Raw genomic sequence first — 17,595 nt, 5'->3', positions numbered from 1 at the left:
CGTATCTCTTGGCTTGAGGACCGAGTCTTTAGTTTGTAATTTTGTGTTGCTTTATAAGAGAATAGAGTCCAAAAAACGCTGCTAGTTCATGCAGCACCGAAACTGAATCCTTTTTTCTGGGCGTTCAGTTGCATCGCATGAGTTGGTGTGTGTGTGCTGCAGGAGCTCGCCGGCGACGTACGGACGTTGCTATTCCGGATATTTTTGACAAAGAACCGAAGAAACTGCTCAAGGTGAAGATGATGGCATGTTAACCTCCTTTTAAAGCAGTACAATGAGTAGGAACTGTCATTGAATAAATGTGTACTTGTATTACAATAGCATCAGTACCACATTATTTCCCAACATTACTTTTTTTTTGTTCAAAACTAGTAGAGTAGGCGCGAAGCTAACCTGAAACTTCTCAATAAAGGTGTGGCAAATCCATAGAATTCAAAGGAAGTAGGGACTACGGAGCACAATGCTAGACATACAACGAAGGCAGAAGAGGCACAACAGAAAGACACTATCAACAACAACTCCATACGATTCTAAAGACACACGATCATACCATCATTTACCAACCAAATTGTTTGTATCGAAGCCATTTGTTCCTGTCATTAACATACATTCACATCCCCTAACATGAAAAAGGACCCACTGCTATTGCTGAAAACATCTTTACTCCGTCCCCTTTGCTTCTTAACGCTAACTGGATGTCCATTCTTCAGAATCAGGAAAGGACAAAGTAGGACTATATTGAGGAAGGGAGTTGAAGACGACTGGGATGGGCGACCAGAGGGGGTGAGTGTGAGCTTTTAAAATTCTCTCCAAGAACAAGGCCTATATCCCGATTGCCACCCCAAACACACCTTGCGTCTAATCGCTAAGATGACACAAGTCAACTCGTGACAAGCTCACCCTAGGAACGATTAGAAAGGCTCAAAGAGTAGCGGAAAGCAAAACAAAGCGAGACACTGAAAAGCTTGCACAAGACAATAAGCACGCACAAGAGAATAAGCACAACCACTATTAAGCACTCACAAACTAAGCATGCAAAGATTAGTTGATTAATTAAGAAGCAAGCATGATTAGCAAGTGACAACTACTGAACCGGTAGCTAAAGCATGTTACAGTGATCAACTAAAAACTAAGCAATCAACAAAGTCATCTCATGTTCTCCACCCACATCCCCGTACCTACACATCAGGGGACAAAGAAGACTGAATCTTGGATCCCAAAGGGTTAGCAAGTATATCCTTGGGAATTCAAAACTTGGTCACATGAGTAAAAGCACTCAACTTATCATGTGGGTTAGCATGATGCAAATGCCAGTTCAAATGAGATGGTTTAGTAACACTCTTGGAACCATGCCTCGAAAGAGCAATTCGAAAAGAAGAACGAGTGCTACCACTAGCAAAAAGGCAATGATCCATCGAGGTCTCAGGAGAAGAATCAACAATAGCACCATGAGAAGTATGTCATGGATCAACACAAGAAGAACTAGAAGCATGTCCACGAGCATGACCTAAGTCATAAGAAAAGGAGTCATAAACCCATCAATGAAATGTGGCTTCTTACTAGACTCACAAGTGTTCATGCCATGAGAAGGGCTATGAACAACCAAAAGCTTAGAAGCACGAGCTCGCCGCATTTGTCTTGCACGGCGATAGCAAAAGCTCTCTTGATGCCCATCTTTCTCACAATAAGAGCAATTGTACAAAGGCTTATTTGGAGGCACGGTCCAAGAGGACATATCACCATTCTCATTCAAGTGAGATGTCCCTTGGGACTTACAGTAAGAAGCATCAATAACACCATTCAACTTGGTGCCCACATTAGGATCACACGTGCTATAGGAAAGGCTACGCACCTTCCTAAAAGCTTTGGCATGCACACGTCATTCGTGCTTGACACGGCAAAAACAAAACTCAACGGTATGCTCATCTTTCTTACAAAAGGTGCAATGGAACTTCGGTTTGGGAGTATGAGTTCCAAAAAAGTGAGAAGCACCCTTGCTACTTGAATCATTTTGGATAATACTGGAAGAAGCAACAAGCTTAGGAATAGCTATAGAAGAGCTATCCAAAGCACTAGCACAAGTTGTATCGTCCAAAGACTCACACTCAACACAAGAATCTAACTCCAATCGGGAAGAAGCAATTTTGGAAGCACCAACATCGGAGTGACAAAAATTGCGAGAATCAAAAGATTTAGCACTAAGACTCTTGCATCTTGTGATCAAAACCTTATTTTCATATTTGAGGTGATCACAAGTACCACATGGAGAATTTCTCAAATTATCCATTTTCTTCTCAATGCACTTAGCATATGTGGTTCGCAAGAGTTTATTTTCTTTTTCAAGGTTGGCACTCATCTTATTGTGCTTAACCAACTTGGTGCTCATATCATCGCGCATTTGCTTCAAAGCTAAAACTTCACTTTCCAATTCAATGCATGATGTGCAAATACGACTGCATGAACAAACATCATCATTCACATTAAGCACGACATCATGATTATCACAAGAAGGCAAGCATCATCGTCAAGAATCAAAGAGCACATGCTACAAGGCATAGACTTCATCTCACAAATTTCAGCCTTAGCATGCTCAAGTTCATCTAAACATGTGGTGTGAGTCAATTTCAGTTCATTAATTTCAGCAAGTAAAGACTCACATGAAACACATGGTAAAGAAGCATTTGACCTCAACAAAGCAATTTCATCTCTAGCCTTATCAAGATCATTATTTAAAACTACACAAGAATTACATGGCATAGAGGCATTGAATTTCAACAAGTCATTTTCAGATTTCAAGCAATCAGAGAAGAGTTCAGTTCATCATTCTTTCTAAGCAAGGCATCACAAGAATTGTAATGATTTAAAGCACGTGACTTTCAATGAGCAATTCCACATTTCAACCTAGCAAGAGAACATTTCATCTTATTCTTCCTACTCAAAGCATCACAAAGCTCTATGTTTCTCTCATTCTCATCTTCACAATCATCAACACAATTGTATAGAACCATGATGCATTTTGCAAGCGTACCTTGGCTCATGTCTCTTAGCCCGTGGTAGAACTCGCCCTTCGTGAGATCACCATCCTGGTAGTTCTCGAGAAGATCCATCACCGCCTCCACTTCTAGTTCCAACACAATCTCCTAACTCCTCCTACCTGAGGACAATGAAACACAAGAAGAAGAGCTTGGTGCCATAGCTCAAAGCACCGGTTAGAATTAGCCAAAAGTAAGCTCAAATCTTGAAAATCAAATCCGCAAGCAAAAACGCACTTTACCTTGTCGCCCCGTGGATCACAAAGCCGATTAAGGTGATGTGATTCTTAACCAAGCTCTGATGCTAATTGAAGGACCGGGAGGGGCGACCTGATGGGGGGGTGTTGAATGGGAGCCTTTAAAAATTCTCTCCGTGAACAAGGCCTATATCCCGATTGCCACCCCAAACTCACTTCGTATGTAATCGCCAAGATGACACAAGTCAACTCGTGACAAGCTCATCCTAGGAACCATTAGAAAAGCTCAAAGCATAGTAGAAGCAAAATAAAGCGAGGTACTAAAAAGTTTGCACAAGAGAATAAGCACAACCAGTATTAAGCACTCACGGAAGCAAAGATTAATCGATTAATTAAGAAGCATGATTAGCAAGTGACAACTAGTAGCTAAAGCATGTTACTAAAAACTGAGGCAATCAGCAAAGTCATCTCATGTTAATTAAGCTAGAGACAAAAGCGATTAACTTGTTGCCGACCACCACATGCATCCAGGAAAAGAACTAAACAAATTGCTAAATACTCATCAGAGTAAAGCTTACTTCACTGTTCAAAGAAATATGCCACATGTCACGTACAGGAGCTCAAGTTCATCTAGGAAATGTACTCAACCGACCAGCCAAAGCAAACAAAGATTAAACAATTGAATCAATAGTAGTATCGCTGTAGCATGAAAGTGACGTTTCCCTCAAGATTAATTCACCTGTTGTGGCCGACCTGCACTTACCGCTGGTATTGCTGAGCCGCCGCGTGCTGCGCTGCTGATGCACAGTGCTGGAAGGCCTCGCGCAACCTGCTGGCCCGGCCTGCCCGTCGCAATGGGCAGCGTGGAGAGCTTGGCGGCCTGGTCCGCTAGTGCTGGTGCGCGCTGGGCCAAGCCAAGGAGCTGGGCCAGCCGTCGGTGCGAGCCTGGCAGCAATCCAGCCTGGGCTGCCTCCGGCTGCGGCCTGGTCCGGCAGCTGCGTCGGCGTGGACCGGCCTGCCGCCAGCTGCTGTCGCTGCTGGCCCGCCTCGCGAGCGCGCGTGCGCACCGCGTGCTGCGTGCATGCTGCTGCCCGACGCGCTCGGCTCCTTCCCCTGCACACGAACCAAAACATAGAAAGGAAGAAGACGAAGAACAAGCTCCCAACTTTGAATCAAAAATCCTCTCTAAAATCACCATGGATAGAAACGAAACTTGAGCCATAGAAGCACCTCCTCAAGGGCTAATAGATCCAGGAAAAATATATTGAAAAACTCAACTATTCACCGCGGATTTGGAGAAAACCAAGCGCCTTTCACAAAGTTCGGTTTGGGGAAAACTTCAAATTCACGTCAAATTCGTGAGTTATTTGAGGGCGAATCATACCAAAGTTCCTCGTAAGGATCGTAGCAACAAAAATTCCCAACAAATCTTATGGGATTTGAAGCCAAACACGAAGAAAAAAAAATCCCAAAAATACCTCCGAAAAACTTAAAAAAGATAAATTTTTAGATTCAAAGAAGAAGTAACAAGATGGTACGAAATTGATCTTTGGATTACTCCACCATGTTTGATTTTAAGTCATTGTTAAGCACAATCAAAACTAAGATGGTAAAAAGATTCTTTCATCTCTCTCCCTCTCTTCCCTACCAAAGGCGCTCACCAACAAAATGAGAAGCCCACCACCAAACAATCCCAGAGATGTGACTGCCTCAACAGCCACTCCTCATATACATAGGCATCCAAAAAATGACCATAATACCCTTACATGAAGCGTACAACTCAAATACCCTAGGTACCCCATAGGGGTAAAACTGTCCAACTTTTTATCGGTACATCGAACGGACCCAGCGCCTTCACGACTTCGCTTCATCTCGACGCAAGCTTCACGATGGTGCCATGCATCCTCCGACTCGACGCTGTCCAGTTGCGCTGGACTCGCCCCCCGGTTTGGAGGCTAAAATGATCAAACCTTCTTGCACACCCCGTAGGTGTGACTCATCCCTGGTTTTGAGGTCAAACCGGTCAACCCTCTTACACACCCTATAGGTGTGACTCACACCCGATTTTGGGGTCAAACCCTCTCGCATGCCCCGCAAGGCATGATTCACCGATGTTGACGCGTGTCCAGCCTCCGCCAAGCCTTCGACGCCTCAAAGTCTTTCGCTCCCACTCCTGGACCGCCTACTCGACTTGCCTCCGTCCCGCTTGACTTGACCGACACCATCTTCATCCTGGTGTACTCTTGCTCTTTTGTGCACCACGTGGATCGCCCATGACTCCGCCTGAGCTCCTCAAGTCTCTCGGTCCAAGCCTACTCGTGTTCACCCTTCACAGCCTTAGTACATCAGCTTGAACCTTTTGCTTGACCTTCACCTCATACCGTCGACCGCTACGTCGTATCCTACACTTGCACGTCACAAGCCAAGAGACACAACGCACAATTATGTTTTACACAAACACCACAACACAAAGCACACAACACAACACAACACCTCCGGTTAGTCGTTAGCATAAACATGCACATATGAAATATTGACTCAACCAGTAAAGCCTCAAATCATCTAGTCAATCACTCATCATAAATAGACTAAGGCACATTTCAACTTGGTCTCCCAGTACTGAAGGTGAGAAGGTGGCTTCGTAGCCTCCTGTTGAAGTGGAAGTACAATAAGTAAATAAACACTGATTCCTGTTCAAATATCAGCGGTGCTACAATCCCAACATTTTTATTCATTTTTATACCCAACAAGATAAAATTCCATATGTTCCAATCCATATAATTTTTTGCTCCATGATCTAGATTAGATATATTATTGAGATAGCCCATGTCTTGTCATTTGTATGGTTGTAAATAGACCATGTTCTATATTTTAGAGAAATATTACTATGGAAACCAATATTATTTGAGAAGCAAAATGTGTGCCATCTCGTATATATTGCCAACCATCGGCTAGCCTAACACACATCACTTGATGGTAAACTCTCCTTCTGTCTTCCTTTTTTTAACATGGAGATCCCTAATCCTGTGCATTTCAGCTGCTGCATCCCTGATGCACATCCTCTCTATTGGTGCCTGCTTGCAGCATGAGAGCGCAAGTTTTGTGACAGGCAGCATGACCATGCTGATGTCTTCCATTGCATTTCTTCTACCCTGCAAATTACTTTCAAAAGCTTCTTCGACAGTGAGTAGGACAGGATCAACAATCTTCATTAACATCCCTGGAAGTGCATTCTCAGCATGCTTCTGCAAGGTCAACCCATCTCTGAACACGTCATTAGTAGGCAACATGCCTGTAAACAACTCAAGGATGACAATTCCGAAGCTGTATACATCACCACATTTAGAAACTTGACCACCATCCCCATATTCTACATTGCAGACCAATATTAATGATTTAAAATGCAACTAAAATTTTGTTTTTTTGAGTGTGTGGAATGTCAGAATAAAAATAGTTACCTGGAGCAACATATCCAATTGTTCCTCTGATTCCCATAGTGCTCTTTGAGTCTATCAGTTGCTCACTCGTTGAATTAGAAAGAATTCTTGCAAGGCCGAAGTCCCCAACATGAGCAATCAATTCCTGATTCAGAAGAATGTTGCTTGGTTTCAAGTCACAGTGAACTATTGGTGCCTCGCAATTGTTGTGCAAATAATCAAGTGCATCAGCAACATCTACAGCAATATTCAATCTTTCTGTCAATGTCAAACCGTGCCCCTGCTGTGATGCTTGCACATCTTGATGTAACCAACTATGTAAACTTCCATTTGGCATAAACTCAAACACAAGTGCTTTAAAGTCGTTTTGGTTGAAGTCAGAACTTGAGCAGCAAGTTATGATGCTGATCAAGTTACGATGGCGGATCTTATTAAGTGCCTCGCATTCAGATATGAAACTATTGGAAGAACCAGATTGTTGAAGATCAAAAACCTTCACGGCAACTGTTGTTATTGCATTTTTTAGGTGTAAACTGCACTTATAGACTGAACCATACCTTCCTCTACCAATCAGACTGTTTGTATCGAAGCCATTCGTTCCTTGGACCAATTCAGCATAAGAAACTCTAGGATATTTGTCATCTATCAGATGAGCCTCTGCCAATGTTGTAGACTGAGATTTTTGTTTATTCTTTAATGAGATGAAAATAAGTACCAAACTGATGCATAAAAGGACACCAGCAATTGGTAATATAACTTTGAAAATGGCGAGAAGTTCCCTTTTGCTGTGCTCCATGGAATTTGGCAAGCATGGAGGCAAATGTAATTCTGAGATACCACCACAGAGCCCCAGATTGCCATCAAACAAAAACCCAGTGACATTACTAAACACCCCATGCAATGGAACTTTCCCATCCAGATGGTTGAAGGATAGGTCTAACTTATGCAACGATGTCATGTTTTCAATGCTTTCTGGTATATGCCCAGACAAGTTATTGTGTGAAAGATACAATCCTTCCAATCCATCCATGAGACCCAACTCTCGAGGAATTGCACCTGAGAGCGTGTTGTTGAATAGAGTTAAGATCATCAAACCTTTCATTTTGCTGATAGATGCAGGAATGCTACCATTGAAGGAGTTAGTGTCCAATCGAAGGTCTACCAAACTCTGGCAATTGCTGATAGCATCTGGTATCCAACCAGAAAAGTTGTTCCCGCTGATGTACAAGTATGCAAGCTTTGTGAGGCTGCCGACTTCAGGTGGAAGAGGACCAAAAAAATAATTATTTGACAAATCTAGAAGAAACGAGAGGGATGATAGGTTAAAGATCTCTATTGGCAATGGACCTGTGAACTTATTGTTTGTAAAGGTTGCTGCAGTTAGCTCCTGGAGGTTCCTTAGGCTCGTTGGAAGAGGTCCTTCAAACTTGTTGTTATCTGTCCGTAGATGTAGTAGTTGTGTCAAGTTCCCAATTGAGGATGGCAATAACCCTGTCAACTGGTTACCATCAAAATCAAAGATTTGCAGTGAATTTAGCATTCCGATGCTGTCAGGCAAGACACCAGTGAATCGGTTATTGGAGAACTGCAGCTGAGTTAGCCCAGCAAGGTTGCTAATGCCAAATGATATCTTTCCATAAATCTCATTTTCTCCAACAAATAATTTCTGGAGTTGTGCTGATAGGTTTGTAATAGAGATCGGTAGCATGGCTCCTAGACTGTTGTCCTGGAGCTTAAGTACACGAAGCCGTGTGCAGTTTGTCAGGAACGTTACAAACTTCCAATCTTGTGCAGTTGTTGCTGTGAGCTGATTTGTGTCGAAAGAGAGCAAGGCTGGGCAAAGCTTTCCAATCTCAGGAGGCACTCTTCCAGTGAAATTGTCAAGGTAGACATCTAGAGCATATATCTTTGTTGCATTGGCAAGAGAGGCTGGAAGAGTTCCTGTAAAGTGGTTCATGCTGAGGAGCAGGTACTGGACATTTGGGATATGATTGCCCAAATCAGAGGGTAACCTACCGTTCAACTCGTTCAAGGCCACACTAAAGTGGGTTAGTGAGGAATGGTTGAAAAATGTTGTAGGGATGGTTCCTGAGATCTGATTTGCAGCCAGTTGCACGAACTCAAGACCACTTAGCCTACCAAGGCCCTTAGGTATTGGGCCCTCAAGTTTGTTGAAGGCAAAATAGATTTGTTGCAGTGCTGAGAGGTTGGCAAGTGATGGGGGGATTAAACCACTGAAATTGTTCCTCTGAAGGTGTATTGAACTGAGTCTTGATAAACCTCCTAAAAAAGCTGGTATTTCTCCAGTAAGCATATTTGAGTCAAGATTGATATTTTCAAGACTGGTGCAGTTATTCAAATTGGCATGTATTTCACCATGAAATGAGTTGTTGGACAGGTTGAGATTCCTTAAGAGAGATAGATGGCCAATTGTTGAAGGTATCTCACCATGAATATTGTTCCAGCTGAGGTCTAGAGTTCTTAAGAATGTTAGATTGCCAATGGAAGGGGCGATTGTGCCAGAAAGGCCCTCCGAAGAGAGGTTGAGTTTAATGACCCTGTGCTTGTGCTTAAGGCTGCAACTGACACCCTGCCACCTGCAGAATTCATTGGTTTTGTTCCATGAGGCTATGGCACCCCAGTGGTTGCTTAAGCTTGCCTTGAATTCCAACAAGGTATCCCCATCAGTTATATTGTTGAATGTTGTTGCTGAGGCTTGAAAAGATGAACCCAATGGTTGTTTGAGCACAGGTGGCGACATAATTAACAGAAGAGCAGGAAACATCAACAGCACCGGGAAACAACAGAGAAATATGAGTTTCAAAAAAATAGAGGTGAACATATCAAGCTATTCATATAATTACAAGCTTCTCTATGTTAATGAAGTGCATTCTCTTGAGGTTATGTTGAATTTGTGCAACCTGTTTACTGCTCAAGAAGTCCATACATTTAGGGCTGGTTCCACGGGTTAGCTGGGTTGTAAGTTGTAACCGGACTATGAGCATGGAGATGGTCAATCGCTCAATGCATGCACACAATACCATGTGATTTAAGATTTCAATATTATCTTAGGATGCATTTGGTAGCCTGCACAACATTCTAAAAAAGGCCCATGTGGTAGAACTTATCATGATATTTGGTAAGCTGAATAGCACAGTGAGCCCGGCCCAGACAATGCAAAATGAGCCTAAGATGCTGAACTGGTGGAAGCTATAATTAAGAGCTTCTTCCAGGCCAGGCTTGCTGTGTGCAATGCGAAGGAAGTTCGGGTGACCTTCGTTATGTTTGCAAGGCAATTCCGCAAATACTATTATAAAAAATTCAAAATTCCTCAAATGCCAATAAAAATCTTTTGGCGCCTTGTGGGCCACTGACTCAACTTTTTTGTTACCCTCAGTGCCACTGCCGTGATGTCCAATTGGTTGAATTGCCGTTGGGCCCATATGTCTGGAAGAAAAACTCACCATATTGCCCTTGGTTTTCCTTTCCATTCTCTTCCTTTCCCATCAGGGGAGAGTCCTATGGCTGTGAAGGGTAGCGACCTCCCCTAGACCAATGCCACCGGTAGTCTGCGGCCAATCCGCCTCTACACATACATTCCATACCTTTGGAAATGTTGTCAGCCCATGCAGACGATAAGCATCCTCCGCCCACCGACCCTTTTCCTCGCTTATCGGCGGACCTCACCTTATATGTACCCCTTCTCCTTATTGCTCTACCACCTCTCTTGTCTTCCTCATGCTTGCTTTGCAGCTTAAGTAGTGCTCCTCCATCCCGATAGGTTAGGGTTAGGGGCTAAAGTTTTGGGACATGTGAACGGGGCTCTGGCCTTCGGACTCGCTAGGTTTAGAGGGATGGATGGAGCCTGTGGTAGGCCTGGCAGCGACATAGGGGTTATGGGTGGGTGAGACAAGGCTGTGGGGCTCCGTCGATTAGGTGGGGGAAGACAACCGATGGAAGCAATAGGTGGCGTAGGTGAGCTTCGGTTTGATTTGGTGGGGAAGAGGTGGGGCAGAAGGTGGTTGGGGCAGCGGTGAGGTAGTTCACTGCTGCCAGCGGGTTGCGGGAGCCAGCGCTGGGGAGCGGCGCCGGCTAGATTAGCAAGCGCGGTGCTGAAGGAGGCGGAAGAGTACGACGGGTGGAGCGGCGGTAGCTGCCGGCAATGGGTAGCAGTAGGAAGACATGGTTGAGTGGGCATCTGGCATCTTCCCGCTGCCCAAGAAGATTGGAGCATCCCTCTATTCCCTACCCCTAGGGCTATGAAATGATTGGTGATTGGAGATTAAAACCGGCAACCGCAGCCAAGCACCTCCATGCCGTGGGGAAATTGGTTGGGCTTCCTTTCCTCTATTTTCCCCAATTGATTTCCTTTCTTGCTATTAATGGTGGTGCCGCCATGTAAGGTGTAGTTTAGGTGCAATCGATGGGTCTGCCGTGACATTCCTCACTAGGGAGATGAAAACAACTGGAAGTCGTTGTTGGGATCGCTGTCGTCGCCATTGCCCTTGCTGTTTTCAAGGGAAAACCCTAGGTGAGGCATGCCCCTGCTGTAATCCATATTTTTCCTAAGGTTTCAAATATTCTAGCACGTGCTTGTAGTGGTATTCGACGCCGTTAAGGGCTAGGGTAAAGTTTTTTCCTCGTTGCTGTTTTCAGCACGTAGTTAATGTGCGCCATTTTCAGTACTGGCTATTTTAAGTGGTCTTACTGGCTTAAAAAAAATATAAAACCTATATATGAGTTGTAGAGGATTTTCAGAAAGTTCCATATCCGTAAAGAACACCACACCACAATTGAACTTAAGAGCTGAGAGATATTAAAGTTTGATTCTGTTGGTTTTTCAGCCTTGTAATTCTGAGCTGAATCTGTTCACCTAAAGTTTAGGCAACCCAAACGATAGAATTGGATCTTTTGCTGGCTAAAGAAGTTGTAGGAAATTTCATAAGCTTTCCAGATTGGTTAAGGGCATCTTCATATAAGTTTTGGAGCTCCATATATACATGTTTTACTAGGACTGTTCTGCAGTTGTCAGATTTTCGGTTTGAGGTTGATTTCAAGATTAGCCTATGTTGATGATTTTTTCCTTTATTTATGGATCACTAGAAAAATTTGTAAGTTCTAAAGTTATCTTTCAGATGGCACAAGATAGGAATTTTTAGCCATGTGGATTAAAAGATAAAAAAAGAGAAACAATAGCACTGCTGTCATATCTACTTTTGGGTGTGGTTTTGGGAGAATGTTGGGTTTAGGCATAGGGACACTTTGAATTATGTTTATTTATACTTGTGTGTTTGTGTTGGTGCTGAGTTATGTTTGTGAATAGGTGGTGCACCTTCGGATTGTGCTTAGCTCACATTCTTGGTCTTCGGTGCAGGCAAGTAAATATAGTGATGTGGTCTACATACTTTAACACTGTTGTTTGAATTGCCTCCAATTAAATTCAATACCTCACACTAGCAAGATAAATCTTAAATGGCTTTACATTGAAGTCGAGGCTTTACTCTTATGAAGTTTATGCATTGCAATCTTGCATTCGCATTCTCATGTTGTTTATGCATATGAAGAAAATTGTAGCCGGATTGGTGGGGTAAGTACCGTTACAACAACGCACGTTGAGATATAACAATGTGGTTGCAGCCTTCACCTTCTTCCTTGGGATGTGTGGGTAGAAGTGAAGTCATGCATTACATTGCACCATTTGCATATACATTATGGATTATTTTTTTATCTTACTACTCGAAGTTATACTCTAATTTTGTATGGTGCTTGTTTTATAATAATGACTCTTAAACTGATGCTTAATACATTGTGATTCAAATAACTTGGTTGAAGTAGTTTGCTTCCTGAGATTTATTTTCACACCCCTATATCTTTTCAGGTACTTGAGTCGATGCTTTGCTTGAAGGGATGGGATTAGCTGCACATCATCACTTCTTTGTCCACATGTTTTCTTTACAACAATAATGATATCTTTGTTTTGCTATAGTGAATATAGAGTAGACCTTGCGGTGACTCTTCGTGGTTTCATAGCAATGAGTGTGGATGATCTCTGTTAATTGTTATCTGGTTAAATTGCTCATTAAATACTAGTACATGGTTTATCTCTATACACCATTTATCTTGTTAATTCCATGTTTTACTCTGTATATGAGGTTATGCTGCCGAGTTTTTATACTCCAGCGTGTGGGAGGGACGCTTTGTAACATCATGGGCCTTTGTGGTGCTTGGGGTGTTACAAATGTTTATCAGGCCACCTATCACCATCCTTTTCTGGTCCAGGATCTTCATCATCCAGCCTACCAATCAAAGTAGGTTGCACCACATCATGAAATTTTCTTAGTAGCCTACTTTTTGACCTTGTTAAATTTTTACTTGAATTATCCCTTTTTCTTGAAAACCTTGGCTTTATCATGAACATTTTTTTCTCAAATAGATAAGAGAGTTGTGTGTCTTTGTACTAAGATAGGAAAATGTTTGAACTTACAACGTGCCACAGCGAAACATGCACCCCACTGACCCTCGGTTAATTTACAGAAGCAATATCACAACCAAGAAATTGAGAGATCAACCTTAAAGTCATGTAGTCAACTACCTTTTTCGCAGCTTTTCTTGTATTTTGTAATTTTTTGTATATTTATTATTTTATACCTTTTTTGGGTATGATCCTTTCAAGGGTTTAAAGATGTGATAATGTGGTTTCACTATTTTGTAACTTAATTGTCTAGGAATTTCAGTATTTTTATTATATATTTAACTTATTACATCAAATTATTCCAAAAAGTATTTATTTTTAAGTATATATCATCTTTTGTTTACTTAGGCCCCATTTGGATCCACCCCAACTAAAGTTTAGCTAGCTAAAATTTGGAACTAAAGTTTAGCTGGCTGAAGTAGTAGCTCGCTAAAAATTAGCTAGCTGTTTTTGGATCCACCAGCTAAATGAAGAACTTCTCTTTCTTATCTTTCTCATCACACCAGCAAGCCACGTGGGCAGAGCAGTAGGCGGCTAAATTTATAAGGATCCAAATTTAACAAGCTAAACTTTAACCAAAGGATCCAAACAGACCCTTAGTCCATAAACATTTTTATAATGATATATTCTCCTCCACGGTTGTTTAGATTGTTATAAAATTTTTGAGTTGTTCCATGGTATATGTTTGATTGCTGGGTTAGTTAAAATATATTATTCTATACTATATTTGGATTGTTCAAGAAGTGCAAATCTATTTTTACCATGATAAATTTTGTATTGTTTCGTACATATTATATTTGGAATTTCATTTGCTCTCCAAGCCTTCTCCAATTGGTTTCTTAATCTTTTCTTTTTATACTATGTTTTCATGCCATTTCAACATTTTTTTGGAGCATCCAGCATAACCTTGTATAGTATGAAAAACAAAAAATCCTACAGTTTTGAAATCCCGAATCTCTTTATCTGTTTTCCTTTTTTCCTATATCTGCCGGATCCCAAAATGAATGGTGTTTCCACGCAACAGAAAGCATGATCCAGTACTGTTTCAAGACCAGACTCATGGGTTTTTGAAGCTTTGCACAAGAAAAGAACCGAATGCATAAACACAATATGCAAGGTATGAATCACATACTTGATTTTCTTGAAAGGGTCGCCATCCTGGTTGCTCAATTTCTTGTGACACTTTTGTAAGGATAAGAGGACACTGGGCCGGGAAGGCACATCTCTAGCTCCTTTATATATATTGTTTCCATGGTATGCAGAGGAGACCCTGGCAATCTTGCAAGTCAAGGACCGTATGTTGATTGCAACATGTCATAGTATGTTTTTTGACCCACTGTTGTATTTTTTGACCATATCTGACAGGTATTTTTCTTGCCATCGTCGACCAGTCAAAGCTATGACGACAGGGAAACATATGGTTGACCTCATTTCATAAGACTGCTTCGATAATTTCTGGGACGAATAGTTTTTTTAATTTATCTTTCACTATCAAACATTGTATTTGACGGTTTGCTGCTGTTTCGCTGTCAGCTTCTTTCATTTTTATGTCCTTACTTTATCTCCACAGTTAATTTGTTGGATTTACTTGGACTTTTCAGAAAATTGAATTATCTCTGACCTTTGCTACTGCACACAACCCGGTTCTTATAGCAAATTCAGCTTCAAAGCTGATCACCAAAATATAAAAAAGTCTTAACGGAAATCATGGAAATCATAAGCAAAGTCTATTATTGCTTCTCCATCTGTTCTCAGCGAAGATATCCAAAGCGATGACTTCCAGCGCTTTGCTTGCCACCCAGACTGCTTCCCTAGTATCTTCACGTTGCAATACATACAAAAACCGCAGCTAATAAGCTCCCCTGAATACAACCTACACCTTTTTTTTCTTCTCAAAACCATATCATTACGAGTACACCAAATTATCCACATAAGAGCAGCAACCCCCACATAGATCAACCTTCTTATCTTATTCTCTATACCCGTTAACCAATTCTGCAGCATATTATTTATTGACCTAGGTGGGGTGATTAACCTAGTAGCTATATTAACAACTCTTCAAATTGTCTTAACATGTTGACAATCAAAAAAGAGGTGCCTAATTTTTTCATTACGATAACAGAAGCAACATTTTTGGCTCCAGTTCAACTTATCCTTTGTTAAAATAATGCCTCCTTGGAGGTACCAAAGAAATATCTTTATTTTCATAGGGATCTTTAGCTTCCATATAAATTTATTAATAAAAGAAGTACCCTAGATTACGAGATATTGATACATAGAGCTTACAGTAAAATTACCATGTCTATGTAAATCCGAGGTAAAACTATCCCTCACGTCAGAAAGCTGGTAGGAAGCTATTTTAGCTATAAGGTTATGCCAAGCAGTCAGTTTATCCTCGACTAAAGCTCTTTTAAAAGATATATTCCATGGTGTCTGGTTCATAACATTTGCCACTGTAGCATGAGGATAGTACACTATATTTTACATGTTAGAAAATTGATTTTTGAGTGATTTAGAACCAACTGAAGTGTTTTTCCAAAATTTGATTTGTGACCCATCTTTTATCTTGAAAGTTTCGCAACTCCGAAAATCTTCCCTAACCTTTAGCAAACCTTTCCAGAATTGTGAGTCTCCACGTCTAATTGTAATATGAGAAAGGCATTTTGAACCCAAATATTTATTTCTAAGTAAGGATTTACTTGGACTAGAGTCCCATTTTGTTCCAAGGCCTGAGTTTTATAAAAACTGATATCCTTCATGGAAGTAGGGTTTAACAAACTGAAAAGGTGAATTATGTCGTGAGGCATTGGAAAGAAAAATGGCATGCCACAGGAGCGCGCTACCTCACCTATCGAAGCCTGCGAGGTGTGCCGTGCATCATGAGACTAGTGTGCGCCGGATGTGAAATGCTGCACGAATGCGGTCCAAATTTGATATGGCTCGGTAGCTAGTGTTCTATGAGTGCAGTGTGCGTATGTTTAGTATCACTATGCATTTAAGAAAGGGCCGAATCCTGATTTGGGATTTTGTTTAAATTTGAATTTAAATAAAGGTTGGCGTTGGGATAAGATTAGGATCTAGGGCAAACAAGATGCACATAAATAATATAATCTTATGTAGGGTATAAATTAGAAAAGGTTTTAAGTATTTTACAGCTAATAAATAAAAGAGAAATATATTAGGTTCGTGATAAATTTAAAATACCTAAAAACATTTTCGTAAATTTAAAATTCTCTAAAAGTGGGATGTTACATGCAAAACAGGGGAGGCATGGTAGGCGCTAGCCAGCCGTGGACAACACCCGAACATGATGCCATGCTAGTTTAAGGTAAGGGTCATTCTTTTGGTGGTATTTCACACGATGGAGACTTTTGTAACATCTCGTTTTCCAAAGCCGCACAGCTTGACCTTTTCGATGGTCAGGATTCTCGCTTTGTTTGATTCAAAAGTGCTATGTTCAGAGGCTAAAGGTTTATAAGTTAGCTCCACTTTTGGTCAATTAGAAAGGTGGTACTAAATATGCACACATAACGTTTATGGGCCACTACTTGACTATAACTAAATTGGGTCAGGTGTCACAAACACCTCCATCAAAGGATCTGATATTCTCGTCAGTCCAACTCACCCACACTTGGGCAAGGTCCAGGAATGTTCACTCAAACGCACGACTGTACGTCCAGTGCTGTCGCCATATACCACGTTGTGTGCTTCATACGGGCTCAAACACTCCACGCAACATATGCCCATACACTAAGCCCCATGCGCAATTGCGTGGATTTGCTGTAGAACACTCTGCCCTCCAAAGCGGTAATGCGCAGCTCTCCCGAGGGACGGGCATGCATACACATAGCACCCTATTTAGACTTATGTTCTCACTTCGCGTAAAATGTTAACTCAAACAAATGTGCTATGGTTGGAGGACAAAGGTTTATAACTTGACTCCACTTTTCTCAACTAGCAAGATTGTACTAAATATGCGCACACAACGCTCATGGTCCACACTACTGGGTCACAACCAAATTAGTGTGGATTTCATAGTTTTTAGTGATATTTTCCAAAAACGAAGTTATTTTGGTGCTAAAAGTCTAATTTAGACTAAAACTCTTATATTTTCCTCTTTATCTTAGTTTTTTGATACCCTCATTTGTTGTTCGTCCTTCGACTCTATAATGATTAGTGCCATCCTAAGGTGCCTTGCGGACCCTAGGGCACGCCATTAGTGCCTTACCTGAATGACGCCCCTCCAGGGTGCACCATTTTTTGGTCTGCAAGTCGTTCGATGGCATGCCCTGTGTATCGTGCTCTCCCCATCTAGGCACAGGTTGCGTGTTACATAAGTCAAAAAACTTACTCTTTCCATCCTGTAATACAAGGCATCTAAGCATTCAAAATTTGTTCTCAAATACAAGACATTGTAGATATATTTGGATGATTGCCATTTAATTCTTTCTATAATT

The 17,595-nt window shown here is 41.5% G+C and overlaps 1 protein-coding gene across 1 annotated transcript; it reads right to left on the bottom strand.

Moving 5' to 3' along the window:
• Positions 1-4,771: 4,771 nt before the first annotated feature.
• Positions 4,772-14,434, bottom strand: LOC117833938 (uncharacterized). Its single transcript, XM_034713529.2, has 2 exons — positions 6,688-14,434; positions 4,772-6,599 (listed from the first exon to the last, which is right to left on the bottom strand). Exons 1-2 carry the CDS (start codon positions 9,506-9,508, stop codon positions 6,196-6,198), a joined length of 3,225 nt encoding a protein of 1,074 aa, XP_034569420.1. The 5' UTR covers positions 9,509-14,434; the 3' UTR covers positions 4,772-6,195.
• Between the last annotated feature and the right edge of the window lie 3,161 nt (positions 14,435-17,595).

The sequence above is a fragment of the Setaria viridis genome, chromosome 8, assembly GCF_005286985.2.
Source record: "Setaria viridis chromosome 8, Setaria_viridis_v4.0, whole genome shotgun sequence".
Classification (NCBI taxonomy): domain Eukaryota; kingdom Viridiplantae; phylum Streptophyta; class Magnoliopsida; order Poales; family Poaceae; genus Setaria; species Setaria viridis.
The sequence above is the reverse complement of the archived record's forward strand: the minus strand, read 5'-3'. Positions and strand labels throughout refer to the sequence as shown.